The sequence below is a fragment of the Myxocyprinus asiaticus genome, chromosome 9 (assembly GCF_019703515.2).
Source record: "Myxocyprinus asiaticus isolate MX2 ecotype Aquarium Trade chromosome 9, UBuf_Myxa_2, whole genome shotgun sequence".
Taxonomy (NCBI): Eukaryota; Metazoa; Chordata; class Actinopteri; order Cypriniformes; family Catostomidae; genus Myxocyprinus; species Myxocyprinus asiaticus.
This window is the reverse complement of record NC_059352.1, coordinates 26,677,521-26,698,591: the sequence shown is the minus strand read 5'-3', so window position 1 is coordinate 26,698,591 and position 21,071 is coordinate 26,677,521. Positions and strand designations below refer to the sequence as shown.

Here is a 21,071-nt window from a genome sequence, read left to right as displayed (position 1 = left end):
TTCACACTGCAAGAATATCTAGCTTGGCTTAATGTATTGATAATAGGAGCTATTGCTGAAATGAATCCAGTATTGTTGTGCTATTCTTTTATTTAGGCAGTAGGCTGGCTGGCATTTCCTTCAAATTCCGATAAATTTGCTGTAAAAATAAGCATTTGGAAGAGTTAATAAGACTACAGAATAAAAACACAAATTTGGAGTATGCTATGTGGCCAAGACTATGACTAATCAAAACAAGAGCCAAGCATAACCTACGAAATGCATTAAATAATAGAACATTTCTTATTCTCTATTATCTTTTTTCTTATAATTTCTCTATGCTGTTACATTTCTTTTCTAGAATGGAGAAAATGTAACTTAACCCGATTTCCCCTCAGGGATCAATAAAGTATTTCTGATTCTGATTTTTTTTTTTAATAAATTCATTAATGTTTTGTTTTTCTTGTTAATAAAAAGGTATAAAGACAGATATTTCCCTGACGCACTCAAGCCCCAGATAAGTGGGCTGCTTTCTGATGTCCTGGCCACTGGACTGGAGCAGCAGAATGGTGAGGCGAGTTTGGCAGCGAACGGCTCCGAGCCCCCAGAGAAAGTACCACGAGCTGGCTCCTTGCATGCTATGTATGCTGAGTTGTTGGATGAAGTGGGGGAACATGGTGGCGGTGACATCAGCAGCTCAACATCATCACAGATGAACCTCTACCTATTGGAGCCAGTTATCCCATGGAGTGGACAGCTGCTTGTTTTTTGGCAGGACAATAAAAGCCGTTTTCCCGCTCTCACACAAGCGGCACAAACCTACCTCTGTGCACCGTGCACAAGTGTAGATAGTGAGCGACTTTTTAGCACAGCAAGGAATATAGTAGATGAGAAGAGAAACAAGCTGTCTGCCAAAAATGCGGAGATGCTTATATAAAGAAAAAACTGCCATTGATGCTTAAGAAATAAGCTTTGGGAGATATGAATCTACTAATATCTATCCCCCCTCTCTCTTTCTCTACCCCACTCTCCCTCTCTCTACCCCGCTAAAAGCCCACAAAAACTGCCTGAGCTTTCCAGAACAAAAAGTTTATCATTGACTCATGATGCAAATGCCGTCATGACAGTGCAGCTGTGGTTCTGTTAGTGTCAGCTGCGTTTCTTGACATCCCAAGAGATGTGAACTTACAATGGGCCTGGCTTGTTAGGCCTGCCCTGAGAAGTGAGATAAAGTGACATATAGATAGATAGAAACAGATATGGAGGTACAAGGTTTTTGTTTGTTTTTTTCTTGCTGTGTACTTTATTGCTCATGGTCATTTATCTCCTAAATGCAGAGAAATTTGAGGGTTGACTGACTTGAAACAATATTTTGGCTATAGCCTTTTTTGTTGCAGTTTTTATAGTCTAAAGTTGAAGTAAATTTATAAAGAATCTGTTTGTTCTGTTTTTGTAATTTATTCCAGAGGAAAGCTATTTGTTAAGCTCTAAGCTGTTTTCAATAACCATGCATAGGCTGCTATGGTTTAAGTTGTGTCTCTAAGAGAGTGTCACTAAGAGAGGGAGTGGAATATGTTGCACGTTTCCTGCCAATAAATAAACAGTTTTCAATTCATGATATGTTATCATCTCTTAATTTTAATACTTAATATACATTGTTGTTAAGAATAGTTAAATAAATAAATAAATAAAGCTACATGATAAATAGAAGGCTTCAAATAGACCCTGTGATCGGTATCGGCCAATACTGCTTCCAGGGATCGGTGATCAGCCCCAAAAATCCTGATCGGAGCACCCTTAGCAAAGGCCTTCACCTAACTCAGAGCACTTCTGAAGTTCTGGACATCAACATAATCAGAGCCATGACAAGTGGAAGTCAAAGGGAACATCTGACTTCAACAATGACAATGTCATAAAAGGTACATATTTTTCTATTATTTCTCATTATTTTGCATTGCATCATGGTTTTTATGATACTAAATAATGGATAATTTCTGTTTGCAGTGGCTCTGGAGTGCAGCATTACTAGTTTGACCATATTCATACAGATAAAACACAACACTTCTATTCATGTAAGTTTTAAGATGTAATTTAGAGAGATACCAATTTCTTTGTTTATAATTACTCTGCATACTGACAGCAGGTCTATTAAATGTTTCTCTTAATTTCAGGGATCAGCACATCCATCTTCAACCTGAACTTTCATATGGTGTTCAGACCCCTCAGAGAGTGCAGAGGGTTGGCATCAAACGGAAAAGAACTCACTCAGTTTGTCAGACCAGTGGCAACAAAATTATTCTGTATCTGCCTCAGTGCTAAAATTGTTTAACAGATTTTCATAGGTCATTTGTTTTTGTTTTTCAGTTTTTTACTTAATTTTTTACTTGTTTATTAATCTTACTTATGGTTATAATGTTAAATATAGTTAATGTTAAATTATTTAGTGTTTATGATTTTTATATAAAAAAATATTACTACTAATTACCTTTTAGTTTATTACTACAAACCTGTGGATTTATTAAGTCAACTCTCATAACTATTGCATTATGAATTGTTAATTATTGCTTGTGTGGTTATAAATACAAACTATTAAAAATGCTTTACTTAATACTTAAATGTCTTTTATATGGTTATTTCAATTTCTTAGTGATATAGTATATGATATACACAATTTGCATATCCGTTAAACACCTTTCTGGAAATAAAACTAAAAAATACATTTAAAAACTAAAAATATTTAGTTGCATTTTGGGAACCCCTAAAATGTTCTATATAGAACCTTTCCACCTGGCTCAAAGAACTCTTTAGGTTTCTTTTGATAGAACCCTTAAAAAAAAAACATCGTCAAACATTAGACAGTGTTTAGCATCACACAAACCTGAGATACATTCAAAAACAAGATATATTGCCTGTACTTACTCCAAAACTACTCCAGTGACAAATCATTAAGATATGTTCACACGTCTTTAGGGTTTTGCTGTGAAGTAATGCAGTTCATGAATAATCAATTACGTGAAGAGTTCTCATCGCTGTTATTGTAGGATAAACGATTATTTTCTTCTGTTATTACTGTGTAATGATCATGCATATATGGTAAGCTATTTAAACAGGTTTGACAGATTCACACTGTGATAAGTGACTCTCGATCAAACGCTTGTTTTAATTAGTGCCCGACCGATATATCGGTCTGCCGATATTAGCCTTTCACCGATATATCGGTATCTGCGTATATGTTTACCGATATGAAAACTTTTTTTCAGAACATATAATGCAGAAAACAATGCTTTAGAATTGGTGTCATTACATAGTTTGACCAGCAGAGCACGCTCCGACTCCATTGTTTACAGAGCTGACTCTGAGCTGACGTTGGCTCTACAGACAGGGCGGAGTTCAGTGGTGTCTTCGCGGTAAGTTGCTAACTAGTTTGTGAAATACATACTGGAAAGTTAATAAACAATGACCCCATCATTTTCCCTTTTCAATATATCTAATATAACGTTAACTCTGTACCTGACAACCATCTCACTCATGTCTGTTTGCTGTTAGCCCGCTATGGTTTGTCAGTGCAGTCAGTAACGTAGCAGATTGAAAGGTAAACATCAGAGCATATTTTTGCAGTTCAGCAGACAACAGTGCGGTGATGGATTGTGTCTGATGAGTACTGATTTCACGATACGCTGTTGCCTAGTCGGTGAGACACAATGCTGGAAAGTAAATAACAAGGTCCATCTTTTACTCTCCGTGACAACGAGCTTATAGCTAACTAGCTAACCACATAGTTACTTTCATTGCTTGTCAGCTGAGTGAAAGTTAATGTGAAAACATGTATTCACCAAACTGTTTTGTTCAGGATTCACAGTTTGGTACCCCTTCAACCAAACAATTCCAGTCGTTGCATTTATAAAATGTAATATTTAAAAGTCTGGTTTTCCACCGTTGAAAGTTTCCCCTGAACTTGTATAGCAGAATACAGTGTAACACCACTGCCGCTGTTTATCTCTTGACTTGGCAGGTGTAAATGCTTCTTGTTTTACAACCTGCCAATAAATGACCGGCAGTATTGAAATTTGACTGCATTTGACTGATACTAAACATACAGTACTGATATTTATTTAGCTATTTATTTTATTTTTATTTATTCTTTATTTTAATGGTCATCATTTGACTGATACTAAACATACAATACTGATGTTTATTTAGCCATTTATTTTATTTTTATTTATTCTTTATTTTAATGGTCAGCAACTGACTGATACTAAACATACAGTACTGATGATTTTTTAAGCAATTTACTGTATTTTTATTTATTCTTTATTTTCTCAGTGTTCACTTCTAGAATGTGTTGACAATGTATTATATTAATGTCAAATATTCTTTGATAAAAATATTTAAGAAAGCAGCCTTCTGAGTACCTTTGCATAGTCATATCCGTGCAAAATCTGTGAAAAATCCAAATAGAAAATGTCTGTTTTCATTCCAGCTCAAAAATGAATTATATCAGCCACCATATCTGTAATCGCTGAATTTTTCCCCTCTAAAATTGGTATCGGTCTCAAAAATCCCATATCAGTCGGGCTCTAGTTTGAATGACAGAGCGCGCAAGTGCGCATACTGACCGCCACTCTCATGCAACATCAGCTATAATCAAATATTCGTTTTTGTTTAATTCGTTACATTCTCTGCATTTTTTTTTTTTTTTTTTTCGCACTCTAACTGTTCGGCAATACAGGGATACAGAACATTACAGTAAATATTCTTGAAAATGGGCACCTCACAAATGACAAATGTATTTTTGATGTCAACATAATGCAGGCTGCAAAAAAGTAGCACTGGATTAGATGTTTTTATTCTGATGTCATTTTAAGTTCATGTGTTAGGGTTAGTTTCAATAGGGCTGGGTGATTAATTTTATTTACAATTTCGATTTTGGCTTCCAATGATTATGAAAACAGAATAATCGAGATAATTGATTATTGTGCTGCATTCCATTTCGCAATGAAACACCCCGGCATTATATCTTTAAAGCATCTTTTATTAAAGTTCAGGTAATAAGGAAGCGGGTTATGAAAATAAACTTATGAAACTGGCATTTTTCTGTGCGGTCAACAGTGTGTCTATGAGTTGCGTGAAGTGACCAGGGAAGAGACTGAATCTTCTCCCGACTGATTCAAACTCTGGCACGGGGATGCTCGTCACTTGCACGCGTTTGCTGCAGCTAGATTATAACATGATGGCTCGCGACATAGTGAATCATAATATATGTATTATGAAGAAAATCGCCGATACGTAGCTCTATTAAGAAGAGAAAGTTAAAGTTAAAGATGGATCGAAGTGAACATAAAGGTGAGAGTGTAGTCTTAGTCCATTATACACTAGGGATGCACCGATACCACTTTTGCTCTTCCAATCCGATTCCGATATCGGAAATCACAGTATCGGCCGATACCGATCCCAAGCCGATACCAGTGTTGTTTTTTTTGCATAATCAGTTTAGAACATCTTTACATTATTGTATGGAATTGGGAGTACTCTTTAATATGTAAAGAAACACAATCCTCTAGCTACACATTATTTCAATATAAATGCATGGCTTATTAAGAAATACTTTATTAATAACTAGTATACTGGATAATGTAGCAGCAAAATTAACAGTAATTTCAGTCTTCAAGTCTTCAGTAGAAAAGAAACCAGTGTTTTATTTTTGCCTTTTTTTCTTTTTTGTTTTTGAAAAATGTTTCAACTTGCATCAGGATTCAGATCTCTTTTTTGTTCAATTTAGTTGTCAGACATCAGTCCACTTTTCATTCACACAGTTATTTTTTGGAACCCATTCAACTTAAATATCGTTATAAATTGTAAACAAATACTAATGATGACAATGATAATAATAATAACAATAATAAACGTATTAATATTATTATTATTATTGACTTAATTTTAAATACAACAGTAATATATTTAAATTGTGATCTTTTTAAACCCTCGCTTTTATTTTGACATTCTAAACTCTCCAGGAAGTCCTGTATGTGTCTGTTTGTAGGCAAGTTCACAGTAGTTTAATTCACTTCTTATTCCATATTCTTATTCTGCTGTTGAAAGTAATTCAGAGCATGTAATTTTATAATTTGCTAGTGATCTAGTAACAGCTGCGCCCTGTTTGATTGACAGGCGCTGTATGTGTGTGCTGAACATGCACGTGTGTTCCAAAAATGCTCACGCTAATGCGCACCTGAACGGTCAAATACATATCAAAATTCCGCCAAAATGCCCGTCTTGGTGAAGTATTCATGTAAACACAGAGAGATGTCTAAAGTGAATGTAAACAGCGGAGAAAAAGTGGATTTGTTTTAAAATGTCAGACCTGTAAGTGTAAATGTAAGCTAATAGACCTGCTGCTGTCTAGTGTGTCATTATAATAATCAAACAACCATAACAAGAAAACGAGAAAACAATGCTTTTGACTGGGCAACTTTAGTAGCTTTAAAAAGTATTAAATGTATTATAATCATACAGTAAAGAGCAGTAGTAGTTTTATGTTGCATTTCATTCTGTTAACAGCACTTCATGCTGTTAAAAACTTTTAAAGCAGTTACAAAAGCACAGAATTTTCTTAATTAGTATTTTTTTGATCTGTTTTTAATCTATTTCTATTCATTGCAGTTTTTTTATTGTTATTTTATTACTGACTGTTTACTAGTCTTTAATAATTACTTAAGAACTTGAAACCATTCTTCCATAATTCACATATTAGTCAGTGTTATTATTTGTTGTGGTTCTGAAGCTGGTATTGAGAATGGTCAAATTTCACTACCGACTTTCTGAAATTTTGGTATTGTGATAACGTATAGCCTTTATTGACATGGTAGAACTTGCTGCAATAACATGATGAAAAATTTGATCTCATTTCATAAAACTTTGAGCACCCCTGCTGTAAATGATGGCGATGGAGGCTTTTCTTTATTTGACTACCATACAAAACATAAAATTATTATCATATGTCAATAGCCTCCTCCCCTACTCAGTGCAGTTTACATTTCAAGTACAAGGAAATCCACTGTTAAAGTTTTTTTTAAAGTTCAATAAATTCATGATGTTTCCAAAGTCAACGAGTAATCATGTTAAATAATCGTGATCTCAATATTGACCAAAATAATCTTGATTATGATTTTTGCCATAATCAAGCTGCCCTCATTTCACAGCAGTGAAAATGGACATAACTGGCTATTTTTATCCGTAATATAAACGGTTTAACATTTTTAATAAGTATCTTAGTGCATGATAGATATTGGGCTACAATTTAATAGTATTGGTGACTTCCCAGCTCCATGGTTTTGTCATTTAACAATATTGTCAATCTTGTCACAATCAGCATCGGGATATCATATTTGTCAGATATCGTCAATATCTGATTACATCATGCTACCGCCCAGCCCTATTGATATACACCGGAAAGAAACTGAAGCCAGCATATCAAATCACATAACCATTTCACATTCAAAGAATTCACACTCAACTGAAGAGCCTCACACTGCATTGAGTAAGATCTAGGCCTTGAAAGCTAGAACACTATGTGCTCTTACACACATGACCAGACTCAAAGAATTATGCAACAGCAATCGAGCATCTCTCTTTCAACAAATCTTTGAACAATGACTCCAGGCATCTGTTGAGCAGATAAGCTAAGCTCTTGGAAGTGGGAGATGTAGGCTACTTTTACATCAAACTCCAAAATCAAAACATCTGATTTCCAAACTTGCTGCTCTGTGTACACAAATTCTGTCTCCAACTAAATTTTTGGTGAATATACTATCACTGAACTTTTGTCATAACATGTCATAACAGGACTCCAGACTGCGACTAAATGGTCACATTCTGCGAACTTAGTCGCACCGGCGGGGAAAACGGTCGCAAAATGCGGCCATTTAGATTACAATGTTGGCCAACTCTCCCTCTTTCTCTCTCTCCATTTATGCACTGCCGTTTTCTATTAAGCAATATCAAATGCGGAATGAAACAGCACTATCCGGACTAATTATTAGCACGACTCAATGGACAGAGCAGCGCGATCACACAACAGGTGCGTTCACTCGCAAAGTGAATAATAACAGCGCTGCAAGAACCAGTGACGAGCACAGCACGAGTGCGGAAAAGGTGCCAAACCAGTTTCGAGCTCTCGACGCACACCACTGATCATTACAGCGCTACCTACAATAACCAGTGGAACTCGGCGCGAGTTGCGGAAAACATCTGAATTCGGCACAGAATTCTCAGATGCAAACCTCTATGAAAACCCTCTGTGAGTAGTTTAAAATGACATTAAACGGCCCGACATTCAAAACAGTAGACTACTGACAAGATGAACAGGAACACAAGATATAAACAAGACTTTTCACACATCAGCGCCCTTAGAGAATTACCATATATTTACTATAGTAACACTAACTGTATTAGCTAGTATTTAGACAAATAGACTCATAAATATTATAATTTATAATGGGCTACATTAGGGGGTGAGGAATTATTCTTTGTTACAACTATGGCAATTTATAAATGCTTATATTTTGAATTAATAGTTTTTGTATTTAGAGAACCGTTTTTCATTACAAAAATGCCATAGTTTGTTTTATAAAGTTACATCTAACCATGGTAGTGAAGATGTGCTTTGTTTTACCTGCAGTTAACCACTGTTAAAACTATTTAAAAAAAAAAACTATGGTACATTTTTATAAGGGCAAATGCTAAATATAATCAAGGGCTTTTAATCCTGGACCTTTGTGTTTTATGGACAAAGTTAATTTACCTTCTGTGTTAAAATCTGTTCTCTCCAAATGCTCTATGATTGTAGAAAAATTTAATTAGTTTTGTTTGCCTTCAAATTTCCAAGAATCAAGTTAGGTGTTAACTTTTTACTTTTATCGATGTTATAGACAGCCCTCTTGTTGTTATTACCAGTAAATTTACATCTGCATACCAACTCAAAATCAATGCCTTACTGTCAAATGAGCACTTCAGTAGGGCAAAATATTCAATATTATTGGTAATTGGTCTCATTTTTGAAAAAATAATAATATCACTTTTATTATTAGTTTCTGTCTTTAAACTTTTCATTTTATAGGCTGCAGACCCCCACCCCCCACTGGTGCTACCAAATGAGGTGCTGGTGCCACCAAGTTCTACAGTGCCACTGCTCTCAAATGTTAGTCTGGAGCCCTGCATAAGAAAATATTAAGTCAGGATGAACCAGGAAGTCGGTATAAACAGCAAGACACTGAGTGCACCAATATGCTGATGACAATCAAAAATAAGCTTATTCAAAAAAATCTGACAATGCAAGTCTTTTTATGAGACTTCATTTAATTATTCTCTTCTTTTGATGTCAAATCAAAAACAGTCATGCACACAGCACTTTTTTGCTAAGTTAGGTATTTATAGTGTTTATATAGCTATAAATTTACTGGTGTTGATTGGTTTTTGCTTAAACCATTTATGACCTTATCCCAATCAAGAACAGCGTGTGAGGCATTTACATGACCACACCTGTGTCAGCTTAAGCATAAAGGGCCAGTTATACTTCTGGAGAAATTCTTATTCATTATTCATTTAGGGGTAAAAAAAAAAAAATGTCTAAACAGCTGAGCAATGGTATACTGTTTGCGAATAATGTGACATTAAAATGTGTTATCAATGACTTTGCCTCATTCTATGAGTAGAATTCACATGAGGTCAGAAAAAGCTGTTGTTTTAACCACTCAATGATTATTTGAAGTAATATATATGCAGTAGAAAATGTTTAATTTGTGTTTAGATTCTGAATTCATGACACTAATGTGCTAACACGCTATATGCAGCCATAATATGTGCCGATTACACTCTGTTATTATAATTTATGATGACACTGATACAACTGCAAAGATGGGTGTATAAAAGAGTAAAATTGGGCAAAATACAACAAAAGAATCATGATAAGTGAGGCATATCTTACTTTGGGCAGATGTGTGAATGGCTTTTGCTGCATATGGCACATGAGTGAATGGGCATTTGAGAGTATTTGAGTAGCTGAATACTGACTGAAAAATGTAAACTAGTGGAGTAGATGGAGCTTCAGGTCACACCTACCGATGATGTGGACCAATGGTAGCACGGTGTTTAGCAGTTTTCCTACACAGATGAGCTGTTCGGAACCACCAAATCAAACGCAAAAACGTCTTCTTTTTGGTAAAATTTTGTTCAAAATGACGTCATACCCCTTCGATCTTCGATTCCGTATGAAGTATATCTGGGCCTTAAGTGGAGTAAGATTGTGCATGTCAACGCGCTCACTGATGTGCAGGGTCTAATATTAACAATAGACAAGCACCAAATGTAAGAATATAATAATATGGCAAGCCAAAAAAATTTATTTACTGGCAAGCTGGCATTTAAGGAATTGCAACATGTTTTAAAATTGCAATATAATGATCACAGTTTGACCCTCGTTGACATGAGCTAATCAAATCACATAGATAAAAACAGTGTACCAAAGAAAAGCTGGGCTAAGTGACTGTTGTGTGTCTGCAAACAACTTTTACCTCAGCGGAAAAAAACTACCGTTAGGCATTAAGCTAGCAAGCCAAAGTTGTTTTTATTGTCATCCCTCCAGAACTCTTTGGTGAGAAATTTTTGCCCCACCAATGAAAATATAAGGAACAAATTCACAATAGATCTCAACATTTTTGTGACAGATGGTGTTTCAGAGAGACTGGCTAATGCACAATGCTATTAAGTAACACAATGGTCTGTGCTGTTTGCTACAAATATGCAGGGGAAAACGGCAAAATATTTTTTCTAGAGACAACAAAAATACTTTTGCTTGGCTAGTAAGACTTATTTACAGCAGGTAAATTCTCAATAGACCTAATTCACAGCAGTGCCAAATATGATTTTTGAGGGGAATGAAAACGAGGCTGTGTGCATAAACATGCAGTCTCTTCAATGGCATGCACTGTATAAAGCTCCTAGATCTAATTTTCCACAACTCATGTTTTCTGGAGTTTTTTGTCTACTGAAATTGTTTGGAAAGGTGAAAATCAAAAACACTTTAAACCACAATGCAAACTATTGAAGAGACTGTACATCTATCCCTCACAGCCTTGTCATTAGGGCTGCTAGGATCACCGTGACAACCGCCCAGTAAAGTGCCACCAGCGGTGATGTATCAACTTATAAGACCTGAATCTGATAAGAATCTGAAATCAATTAATAAAATAATAACATACAAGTATAGTGAATTATTGGATCCTTAGTTACTGTGTTGTCAATTCTTAATGCTAAAGACATATTAATTATCCATTTTATAGAGGGATTTTGTGCATTGTTACAGCACCGGCATATTCACAACGCAAGTTTCGCATCTAGCGCAACTTGTTCAAGTTAAGCTGTGCATTCACTTTATTGTCTGTGCAGGTGTAGGCGAAGAGGTAATATTATATATGTTGTTGATATAGCTGATTAATCTCATATTAGGGCTGGGCGATAGGACAATTTAATCGGATATTGACGATGTCTTACAAAGATCCCGATGCCGACTGGGAACAGACAATGATCGACAATATTGGGAAATGGCAAAACCACGGATCTGGGAAGTCAGTAAGTATATTAAACAGAAGCCCAGGGTGTGAAACTAGCACCTGCCACTAGGGTGGAAATGATTAGTCGACGTTATCGACAAAGTCGACAATAAAAAATTGACGACAAAACTTTTCGTTGTCGAATAGTCGTTTGATCTCATTTAATGTAACATGAGATCACATTAAACTCTAATGATGACGCGTGAGAGCAGCACTGCAGTTCATGCCTGAATGGAAGAGGAAGAATTACACAGCTCACAGTCCAGATGCACTCTAAACTTTTCAAATAGTTTCAGGTGATGTAGATAGCAAAGTATGAGGAAATTATAATGCAAAAATACAAAATAGGTAAATACAGAAGTACTCTCGTTGTGGAATAAGCAGAGTCGGAGCTCTTTAAAGGAAACAACCTGGCGTTGTATCTTAAATGCATATAGCTTTATTAAAGTTCAAATAATACAGAAGGAGATCATGTAAATAACTACAAACTTCAAAACGGGCATTTCTCTGTGCGGTCCGCACCTCTTCTACGAGTTGAGCGAATGTCCCGATCTAAGAGGGAGAGTTTGAAACTGCACCCGGCTGAGGCACACTCTGTCGTGGGGACGCTCCTCCTTCGAGAGCGCTAGATTATAACATGATGGCTCGTGACTTATTGAATTATATGTCACCGTGCATTTCTTATCGTGAAGAAAATTGGCAATACGCAGCTTTATTAATAAGAGAGAGTTTTTTTTTTTTTTTGTGAGTTAAAGGTGGACTGAATTGAACAGAAAGTTGAGAGAGGGTAGTCTTCACCCCATTATACACTGCAACAAAATACGTTTTTGATTAGCTTTGTTTTGGCTTGTTTTCCAATATAAATATCTAAAAATCCTTTAAAAAAAGATGCATTCACATGAGAAGCAGCATATAAGATATTTAGACTTCTTTTTTTAAAAGGATTTTTAGATATTTTTAAATGGAAAACAAGACAATACACTTGATAACAAAACCATTTTTTGCAGTGAATTTCTTTACTGATTTAAACTTAAAAGGTTGTATTAAACGTGCTTACTAACAATAAAGAGGACACAAAATCATCTTTAAAAAATACTTCTAAATGACATTCACTGAATTAAAGGGAAGTTTTAAGTTGGGCACAAGCCGAATAATCGGTTAAGAGCTAATGAATAATCATTGCAATAATCACAGAATAGTCGAATAATCGTTCTAATGATCGTTAGATTAATCGATTATCAAAATAATTGTTAGTTGCAGCCCTACCCGCCACCTGCAAAATGTGACTTGGCTGAATTCAGTTTGCAAGCTCCTCATCCAAATGTATTTCATGCACAGGTAATTTTGCTTATCTACAACAACAGGCGGGCGACCTGTAATGCTGTTAGTCACAAAGGCACTCGCTTGAAGAAACACACTTTATTATATTTTTAAGAACAGACAAAAGAAAAGCCATCAGTGATTGTGTCTGATCCGCTGTTTGTTCAGAGGCATGCAGCAACCATAATATAATTTGAATATTTTTTTAGCTCTCTGAAAAGTGCAAATCCAGAAAAATACAAATCCAAAAAACTCCAACTTCAGTTGTTGACAAAAATAATACATAAAACAATAATGTACAAAATAAAGTCACATACATGTGATCATCAATCGTTTGATGACAGCTCATTGCCTTGTGGAATGAGGGAAACACATGACAATTTGTCAACTCTACAACAGTCAAGCAACACTTTCAATCTAAAATACTTACATCCCCACGACTTATTTCAAACAGGAGTGTGTGTGATAGTAGTATTTTCTTCCCTGGCTACAACTTCCACAGTTGTACTGAAAATTTCTGTTACAGTTTACTGTGACAAATGTTAGTAAGGGTGTTGATGTGAAGAGTCTTGTAATTGATGTTGGTGCAGGGCAAGTGTTTTCTCTTTCCCTTGTCTGTTCTGGTCAAGCCATTTGAAATGGTTGAATTGCTCCATAGCGCTCTAAAATAGAAAATTCTCATGTAGAATTCAAATGGGTCGCATGCGTCACGATATCGAGGGAAGCCCGATTTAATGATGCATGTGAGCCGCTCTGTGCTATCCTGTCACCAAAGCTCACATTTTGACGGAGGCCCGGTTGACATGCGAGCACGGATAGAGCAGAGCACAACTTCAGGTTTCAATCACTCAGCACACATCAGTGTCCCACACAAGAAGTATATTTAGTGCTTATAAAGCGAGATGAATATCGTAAGTTTGCTGCATCGCATGACGGTAATGCGTACGGATGTGGCCTGCATTAAAGTTTTAAAATAAAGGGGCATCTTAATAAAATATACATTGATGTTTACATGGTGCATCTATGACATCGCATCGTTGGTTATTTGATCGATGCATTGATCCAGATCAATGGATCTGTACACCCCTAGTGATACCTTGCGGTGTTATTTAACATCATATTTTCGTCAGAAGTATGTTTTAAGTAGAATTGTTAAATTATCCTCATGATGTGTATTATTTAAAACATCCGACAATTGAAAAGCTTTCAGCCAAGATAGGACTGAACTATTTAATTTTTGTCCAGCTGTTTCTATATTTATCTTGTTGTATATTTTAGTTTATCTATATACTGAAGCATAAGGCTATTAGTGCAATAATAGACAGAAATTTTAAAGCCAATGCAAAAAAAATTTTTTTGCTTTGTATTATGGTATTGTGGGTATTCTGTGATATTTTACAAATTGTTTAATTTCTATTCCGTGTTCGACGCACTTGTTAAAGTTTGATCCACAATAAACAAGCAATATGCATGCACCCCTCCCCCGCCCACCGGTGGTAAAAATTTGCCACCATAACAGCCCTAGTTGTCAAAGACAATCAATAATCAACATCTAATGGGTTTTAAGGGATTTACAAAATGGTTAAGTAGTGTGATCTAAAGCAACATTTCATCATTAACAAATCAATTTTTTTTGTGTAAGTACATTGGATAGTTTGCTTTGCATTAGTACCAAGTCTATTGACTATATGGGACCTGTGAATAGGCATCTTCAAAATAAACACTGCTCAGACAGAAGGGAAGCAAGCACGTATATACTCCTATTACTTTTTGCCACAACTGTCAATGGTGACCTTATTCATAGTAGCGCCATCTTTCTTTTTTGGCGGGAATGACAACGTGGCTGTGAAGGACAGAAGTACAGACTCTTCACTGGGTTTTATGGTAAAGTGTATTTTGAAAAACACTCCATGTGTTCAGTGGGAAACTTCAGTCAATAACTGAGTTGTAACAGTAAATTAAAGTGGGAACACTTCACAACTCTCACGTGCCTCCCAAAGAACACCTACTCGTCTGCTCAATGGACAAAACTACTGCAACTACTGCCAAGACTCCTTACTTAACACAACATGCTCAATATAAGGTTTTCACATCTTTCTCTTTAGGTCCATATACAAGTAAATATAAATAGCAGAGTTGCAGCTCTGGTATTTACCAGGTAATCTGCCCTGTCAAAGGGGATGATTAGTATTTAACACCAGCAAAAGCAACTATTCCTGCACTTTTTATAAGACTTTTCAATGTTGTACCAGTGGCATGTCTAGGGATCTCTAATTTTGTTTCAATAATCGGAATTCTTAAAAGGCCCCAACAGACAATTCATTTCAATTCAAAGTTGTTTCCTAAACCAACACACCTAGAAACATACAAGACAACAGTATTTATCACTGTAAAAAAAAACAAAACAAAAAAAAAACTTGCATGAACTTGCAGTATGTTATGACCTCCTCCCTCCCCGAGTTACCTAGTTGACATGTCACTGACAGACTGGGCCTCAGAAACAAAACTCTCACATAAACACTTTACTTTTAGCCTTCCATTGATACACACGGACAACGTTATTTTAAAAAGAGGTCTAAAACCTCATGAAAGTATTTATAACCTACAATTTAGACGATCCATAGCAAACCCCCATGTATTAGCCGAAACAGCCTAAAGGCACGAGCTATTTATAAAAGGAGAGTAAACATTTACACTAAAACTGATATTATAAAGGTGGAAATCTCCCCTAGATGGTAGGGATAGGTTTAATATCTTAACACTGTCTGCCGTTCTGTTTTGAGAGTTAGAGTCATTTCAGAGAGGATGAGTGTGTAAGCTAATGTAATATGACTAAGCCTGTTAGCTTTAAAACTCCAACTAAACTAATGTCTCTGAACGCTAACATTCAGCAAGCTATAGATCGGGTAAATGAAAATAATAGGAGCAGACCCTACTTATCTAACCTGTTCAGAGATGTGAATTTAATATTGTGGATGAGACTTGACTAAATATTTATTTTGTTCTCTGACGCGCAAAGGCTCGACGCTAATAGTCATTAGCTTGCAGTGAATCCGCGGCTCACACACACATACCAAAACAGCCCATTACACCACATAACACGCTTTGGTAACTTACCTTGTTTGTTTGCCTGTGCCATGTGAATAAATGCAATAAATAAAAGGCGCATAATTCCGACGCATGGTGATTTTGTTCGTCTTGGACGTGAGGAACTCTGTGTTGTGTCCTTGCTCGCCATCCTACTGCTGCTGTTTCTCTCTCGAGCTGTGCGCGCGTCGTGTGCGCGCTCATATAAACAGCGCTCACGAGCTCACTCGTGAGAGACACCCAGCGGATGTGAGTGCTACAACATCTCCAACTGTCACTATTTCACACTTTTAAAAACTATTAATAAAGATAAACGAAGGAAAAACGGCGTTTGTTCATGTACTGCCTCAACAGTTTATGCATATTTGCACTGCACTGCCTTCCATTTTAGAGATAGGTGTACTATTTTGAGGGCTATTTGACTTTTTGAAATTCTTAAAAAAAATCAAATGAACAAAAGTTAGGAAAAATTCTGAATTCTGAATATAGTACACCAATAGAACTGAAAGTAGTAAATAGGCTTTCCACCTTTGTGTAGAATAAATATAAAGACAGCCAACCCCCTCCCAGATCATCATGCAAAGTTGCATGCATGTGCACAGTGAAAGTACAACACATGCAAACCAGCATACAAAAACCAGGTGCATCTATTCAGTCTCTTTTCCTAACCAAATTAAAGGCCAAGTGTTAATTTGACGGTTCTGATCTGATCCCTTCAGAAAATAAATTCAGCTTTATGAGGACTGAAGACTGCAATACTAAGTTAGCTTGTGCATACTTGTGAAACAGTCCTAGGTATACAAAGTATTGCCTGACAGCTACTCATTTATTTGTTTGGATAACTCATATTAATGTTTCATGGTTTGACTTCTATTTGTTAACCAAGCCTTTATATTTAGACACCACGATAGATGATTTGAGGTTTGTTTGTTTGTTGTAAACAATATATAACATTTCATTAAGCACATACATTGAGTAGCAAATTTACACTGACATTCTAGTTACACCACATGTCATTATCTGTATTTGTAAATAATTACTGTTAAAGCAATATGTAAAGTGTATCAGCATTGCCTTTCTAATATGTAAATGTTGTCATCCCAGTTGAACTGTACTCCCCCCCACACACACACACTAACTGGAGGTGATGGCTGTGATCATGAGGCCACTGTGTTTGCATTATGACAGAAATGCAATGTGAGCCACCAGCTCTATATATGGCCATCATTAGATTTTTCCGTTTAAATATTTATTGTAGGCTTGTGAAGTTATCTGCATAGGCAAACAGGTACTAAGGCCCACTTGCTGCATGTGTGATTTGATTACTGAATATACTGTATACTGTAATATCTGTCAACAGTGTTCAGCTCCTGTCAACAATTAAAAACTTTTTAAACATCTCTTTATGGAAAATCAAAGACAAAAATAACTTTGCAGACAGAAAGAATTCCTTTGAGCTCATGCAAGTTACACAAATGATATCTTCCCTTTTAATCTATGCATCAAAAGATCCACAAGGTTACTATACTTACTAAGCAAATTTCTTATCTGCCCTCACTGTCAACTCCAAATTGTGATGTTCTGCCTTTATTTGCTATTCTCCAGGCACAACTGATACAAATGTGCAATTTGCTAAAAAAAAAAAAAACATCATGAAATACATACAGTATTTACTTAATACAGACATGAAGAGCCTGTTTATATATATATATATATATATATTTCAACCATCAGGTTTTGTTTGTATATATAAACTGAATATTGATCAATTGTTACTGACTGTAAAATCTAATTAGTTGACCTTACTTAGATTTTTTAAGGCAATTGGTTTGCGTGCTTTTTTTTAAGTAAACACTTATTTGGCTCAAGCAAAGTGAACTTAATTATTTTAGCACAGTTTACTAGTTACAAGTAAACATATCTAATCTGTGATTAAAGTATCGTTGTTTTTATTTGATTTTTTAAATTGAGTTATAGCACATCTTATCCAGTATAAGGGAAATTATGATTGGACACTAGGTTAGTCATATGGCACATTGGATTCTACTCAGTACTTCTTAAGTACTGCACATAAATCTGCACTTTTGTAAAGTAACTGAGTAGAGAAGAATGACTTACGCCAGGTTCACACATCCTCCGTGAGCAGCGTGTGAGTGGGGCAGTCGCGTTGGATGTTCACATTGGTCGTGTCTCTTCCGTGAGAAACAGCAGCACCTCTGCGCAGAAAATAAAGTTATCTATGTGGTCCTACACCAAATTTCTTCTTTAATAAGTTCATAATAAGCTGAGGTTATTGCTGTTTCAAAGACAACAGCGGGCAGTCACATGCACTTCATCTTTATCAGCATACATGGTTGTGATTGGTTAATGTTGTCTATAATGTTCACCTATATACACAGAATGGCAAAAGGTTAGCAGTTTATTAATTCTTTCCTTTATTAAGTTATATTTATTATTTTTGTAGTGTACTATAGCTGTGGTTTGAATAATTTTTAATAATAATTAATAATTTGCTTTTGTGTATTATTTTAGTGTTGTACTGAACCCAGAGCTGCTGAGCTCAGCGTGAGCCACGCGGCAAAAATAGGCTCAGCACCAAAAGTATCCACTGCCGCTTCTTGGACGCGTCACCTCGCAACTCAAGCTTGCAGTGAGAACGGTGTAATCTGTTAATATGGGCGCCAAAACACACCACTCACACCCATCTCACGGAGGATGTGTGAACCCGGCGTTAAATTTAACAGGCTCCTAGTTCACCAGAGGTAACACTAATCACTCTAATGGTGACTTCACTCAAATCAAAACTATCAACCAGCAACAACAAAACAACAACAATAGTCATAGGAATAAAAACAATATTTTTTAATAACAATTATTATATTTCTCCATAAGTTCCCTTGTCTTGACCAAACACACATAATTTTTTCAAGCGCAAGGGCTTATGGGCATACCAATACCGCAATGTTGTACTTCATAATTTTGAGTAAGTTGTACTCTAAGCCAAAGTTTAAAGAACATATATATTTGAGTTATTATTCCAAAATATGACATTTCAAGTACTGTTAAATTAGGAAAACACTTGATTATTTTTTATTAATTACTACTTTAGGGTTTAGAGAGTAATAATAACTTAATAAAAACTAGTAAGAATAGTAATAGTAATAAAGCTTAAGTTGAGTCAACACTTTTTTTGTTTTTTATTATTTGAGATAACTATTAGTATTTACAGTGATCCACTTGCTGTGTTCTCAATATGGTTCCATTTATATAAATTACAGAAATAAAGTTATTTTTCTTTTTACTTTATGAATGTTTTCAAGGGGCTTTCATGTCCTCCTCATGTTGCTGTTTTATTTCCAGGCTTTTTATGATACCTTTAACAATCTGGTAATTGGTCACTTCTTGATATCCTTTCCCTTGATGTTCCTTAATCACTGTCTGAAGTATAAGTAGACTAAGCAAAAACACTAGCCATTATTGTGTCAAAGAGATGCCATACAAAGAGTTGGTATGAGATGACACAAGGCCAGTATGAAAGTAGAGAAAACGTATTATTTATTTATTACACTTCTATCAAGAGGATTCTAGACATTCCAGTCTTTCAGCATTTAGGCCTACATTCTTGGACAGGAATGGGTGATAAACAACAATGGTGTGCAGTATGGGACTGCTTCAAACAGAACATTCTATTTTTGATGCTGAATGACAGTAGTCATTTCCATGTCAATAATAGATTGGTAAATGGCAAATTACAATTTACCAACAAATTACGGTGTACTTATAAAAATAGGCCTTAATATAAAATAAACATATAAAATATGAGTGGTATGCTAAACTACTTGTTCCACCAGATCTTCTGACAAGGGAAGCTCCACTGTATCTCTGTTGTGGTGAATCAAGCGAGGTCTGTGCTAAAGCTCATAGCATTGAAAATTTAAATGATTCATTCTTAGCAAGAAGACAACAAATTAGGAATATGTATGGAAATGTTTGTAAGAAAAAACCGGAACTCAGTTGTATTTTAGATGATGAATTTAATCTTTTTGAATTAAGGATAACTATTAATAATTCAAAGAATACTACACCAGGTAAGGATATGATAAGCTATAAAATCTTAAAGCAATTACCAACTAAAGCTTTAAAAGTATTATTGGATCTATATAATTATATATGGAATGAAGGTGTCCTTCCTAAGGAGTGGAAAACTGCAATTGTGTTCCCATTAGCTAAACCTGGGAAAGATATAACAAAATATAGTAGTTACAGGCCTATTTGTCTAGGCCTTTTTCCCAAAAACGATTGATCTTAGCGGATAAGCGCATTTTCTACAAGTGATTTATAAACGTTCGTTATTTTTTACGTGCGTTTCACAAAACTGCACTTAACATGAACGAGCGAAGACTTGCTTTAAGTGCTAAAATTTGCTCTGTGGGTCAAGATTAAAGCTTTCAGGATCAGTGAAGACAGCAGATGCCCTGTGTATGGTCCTGCTAATGACAACAAGCATTAATTGAATATAACGAGGTTCACCGTGTTATCACGCGGTGCAATATAAGGAGATGCGTGGAAGCTGCGCTTTAGGGACATTCACCAATAAAAGGGAGATCTGCTCTTTACTCCCAAAAGTGGTAAATGTAACAGCAATGTTACACAACATGAGCAGTACTACACAACGCATGTTGCGGGCGAGAGCGCCTTTAGGTGTCAGAGAGGAAGAGGAGATGAGGATGAGGAGCCAATATATTGTACAGACGATTTTCACGCACGGTGCAAGTTATTGACTTTTTTCCTTCTCTCTCTGATTGTAATTTTTACAGTTCTCTGCAACAATCATGTCACCACTTTGTTGTTACCAACTAGTCCACAAATACATTTATTTGTTTACCTATTAATTTATCTGTTCATCCAATATTGACTAACCATTTTCTGCATTAATTATTGTTGTTGTTGTTATTATTATTATTATTATTAGCCTTGTCAGTTAAAAATAATAATAAAATAATTGTATTTATTATAAAATAATAAACGTATGTATACTGATTTTAAATGAGCATAAAGTGTAGCAATACTGTAGGTATT

At 35.6% G+C, this 21,071-nt stretch overlaps 1 protein-coding gene across 6 annotated transcripts in view; it reads right to left on the bottom strand.

Annotated features, from left to right (window-relative positions):
• Positions 1-16,166, bottom strand: part of LOC127446350 (transmembrane protein 131-like) — a 77,698-nt gene extending 61,532 nt beyond the window's left edge. For 4 of the 6 annotated variants that reach the window (XM_051707215.1, XM_051707216.1, XM_051707217.1 and 1 more), the window contains exon 1: positions 16,023-16,166. In XM_051707215.1, coding sequence (XP_051563175.1) covers positions 16,023-16,143 — 121 coding nt within the window. In that variant the 5' untranslated portion in view covers positions 16,144-16,166. The remainder of the gene's footprint in view (positions 1-16,022) is intronic. The other 2 variants (XM_051707220.1, XM_051707221.1) reach the window with 2 other exon arrangements.
• Between the last annotated feature and the right edge of the window lie 4,905 nt (positions 16,167-21,071).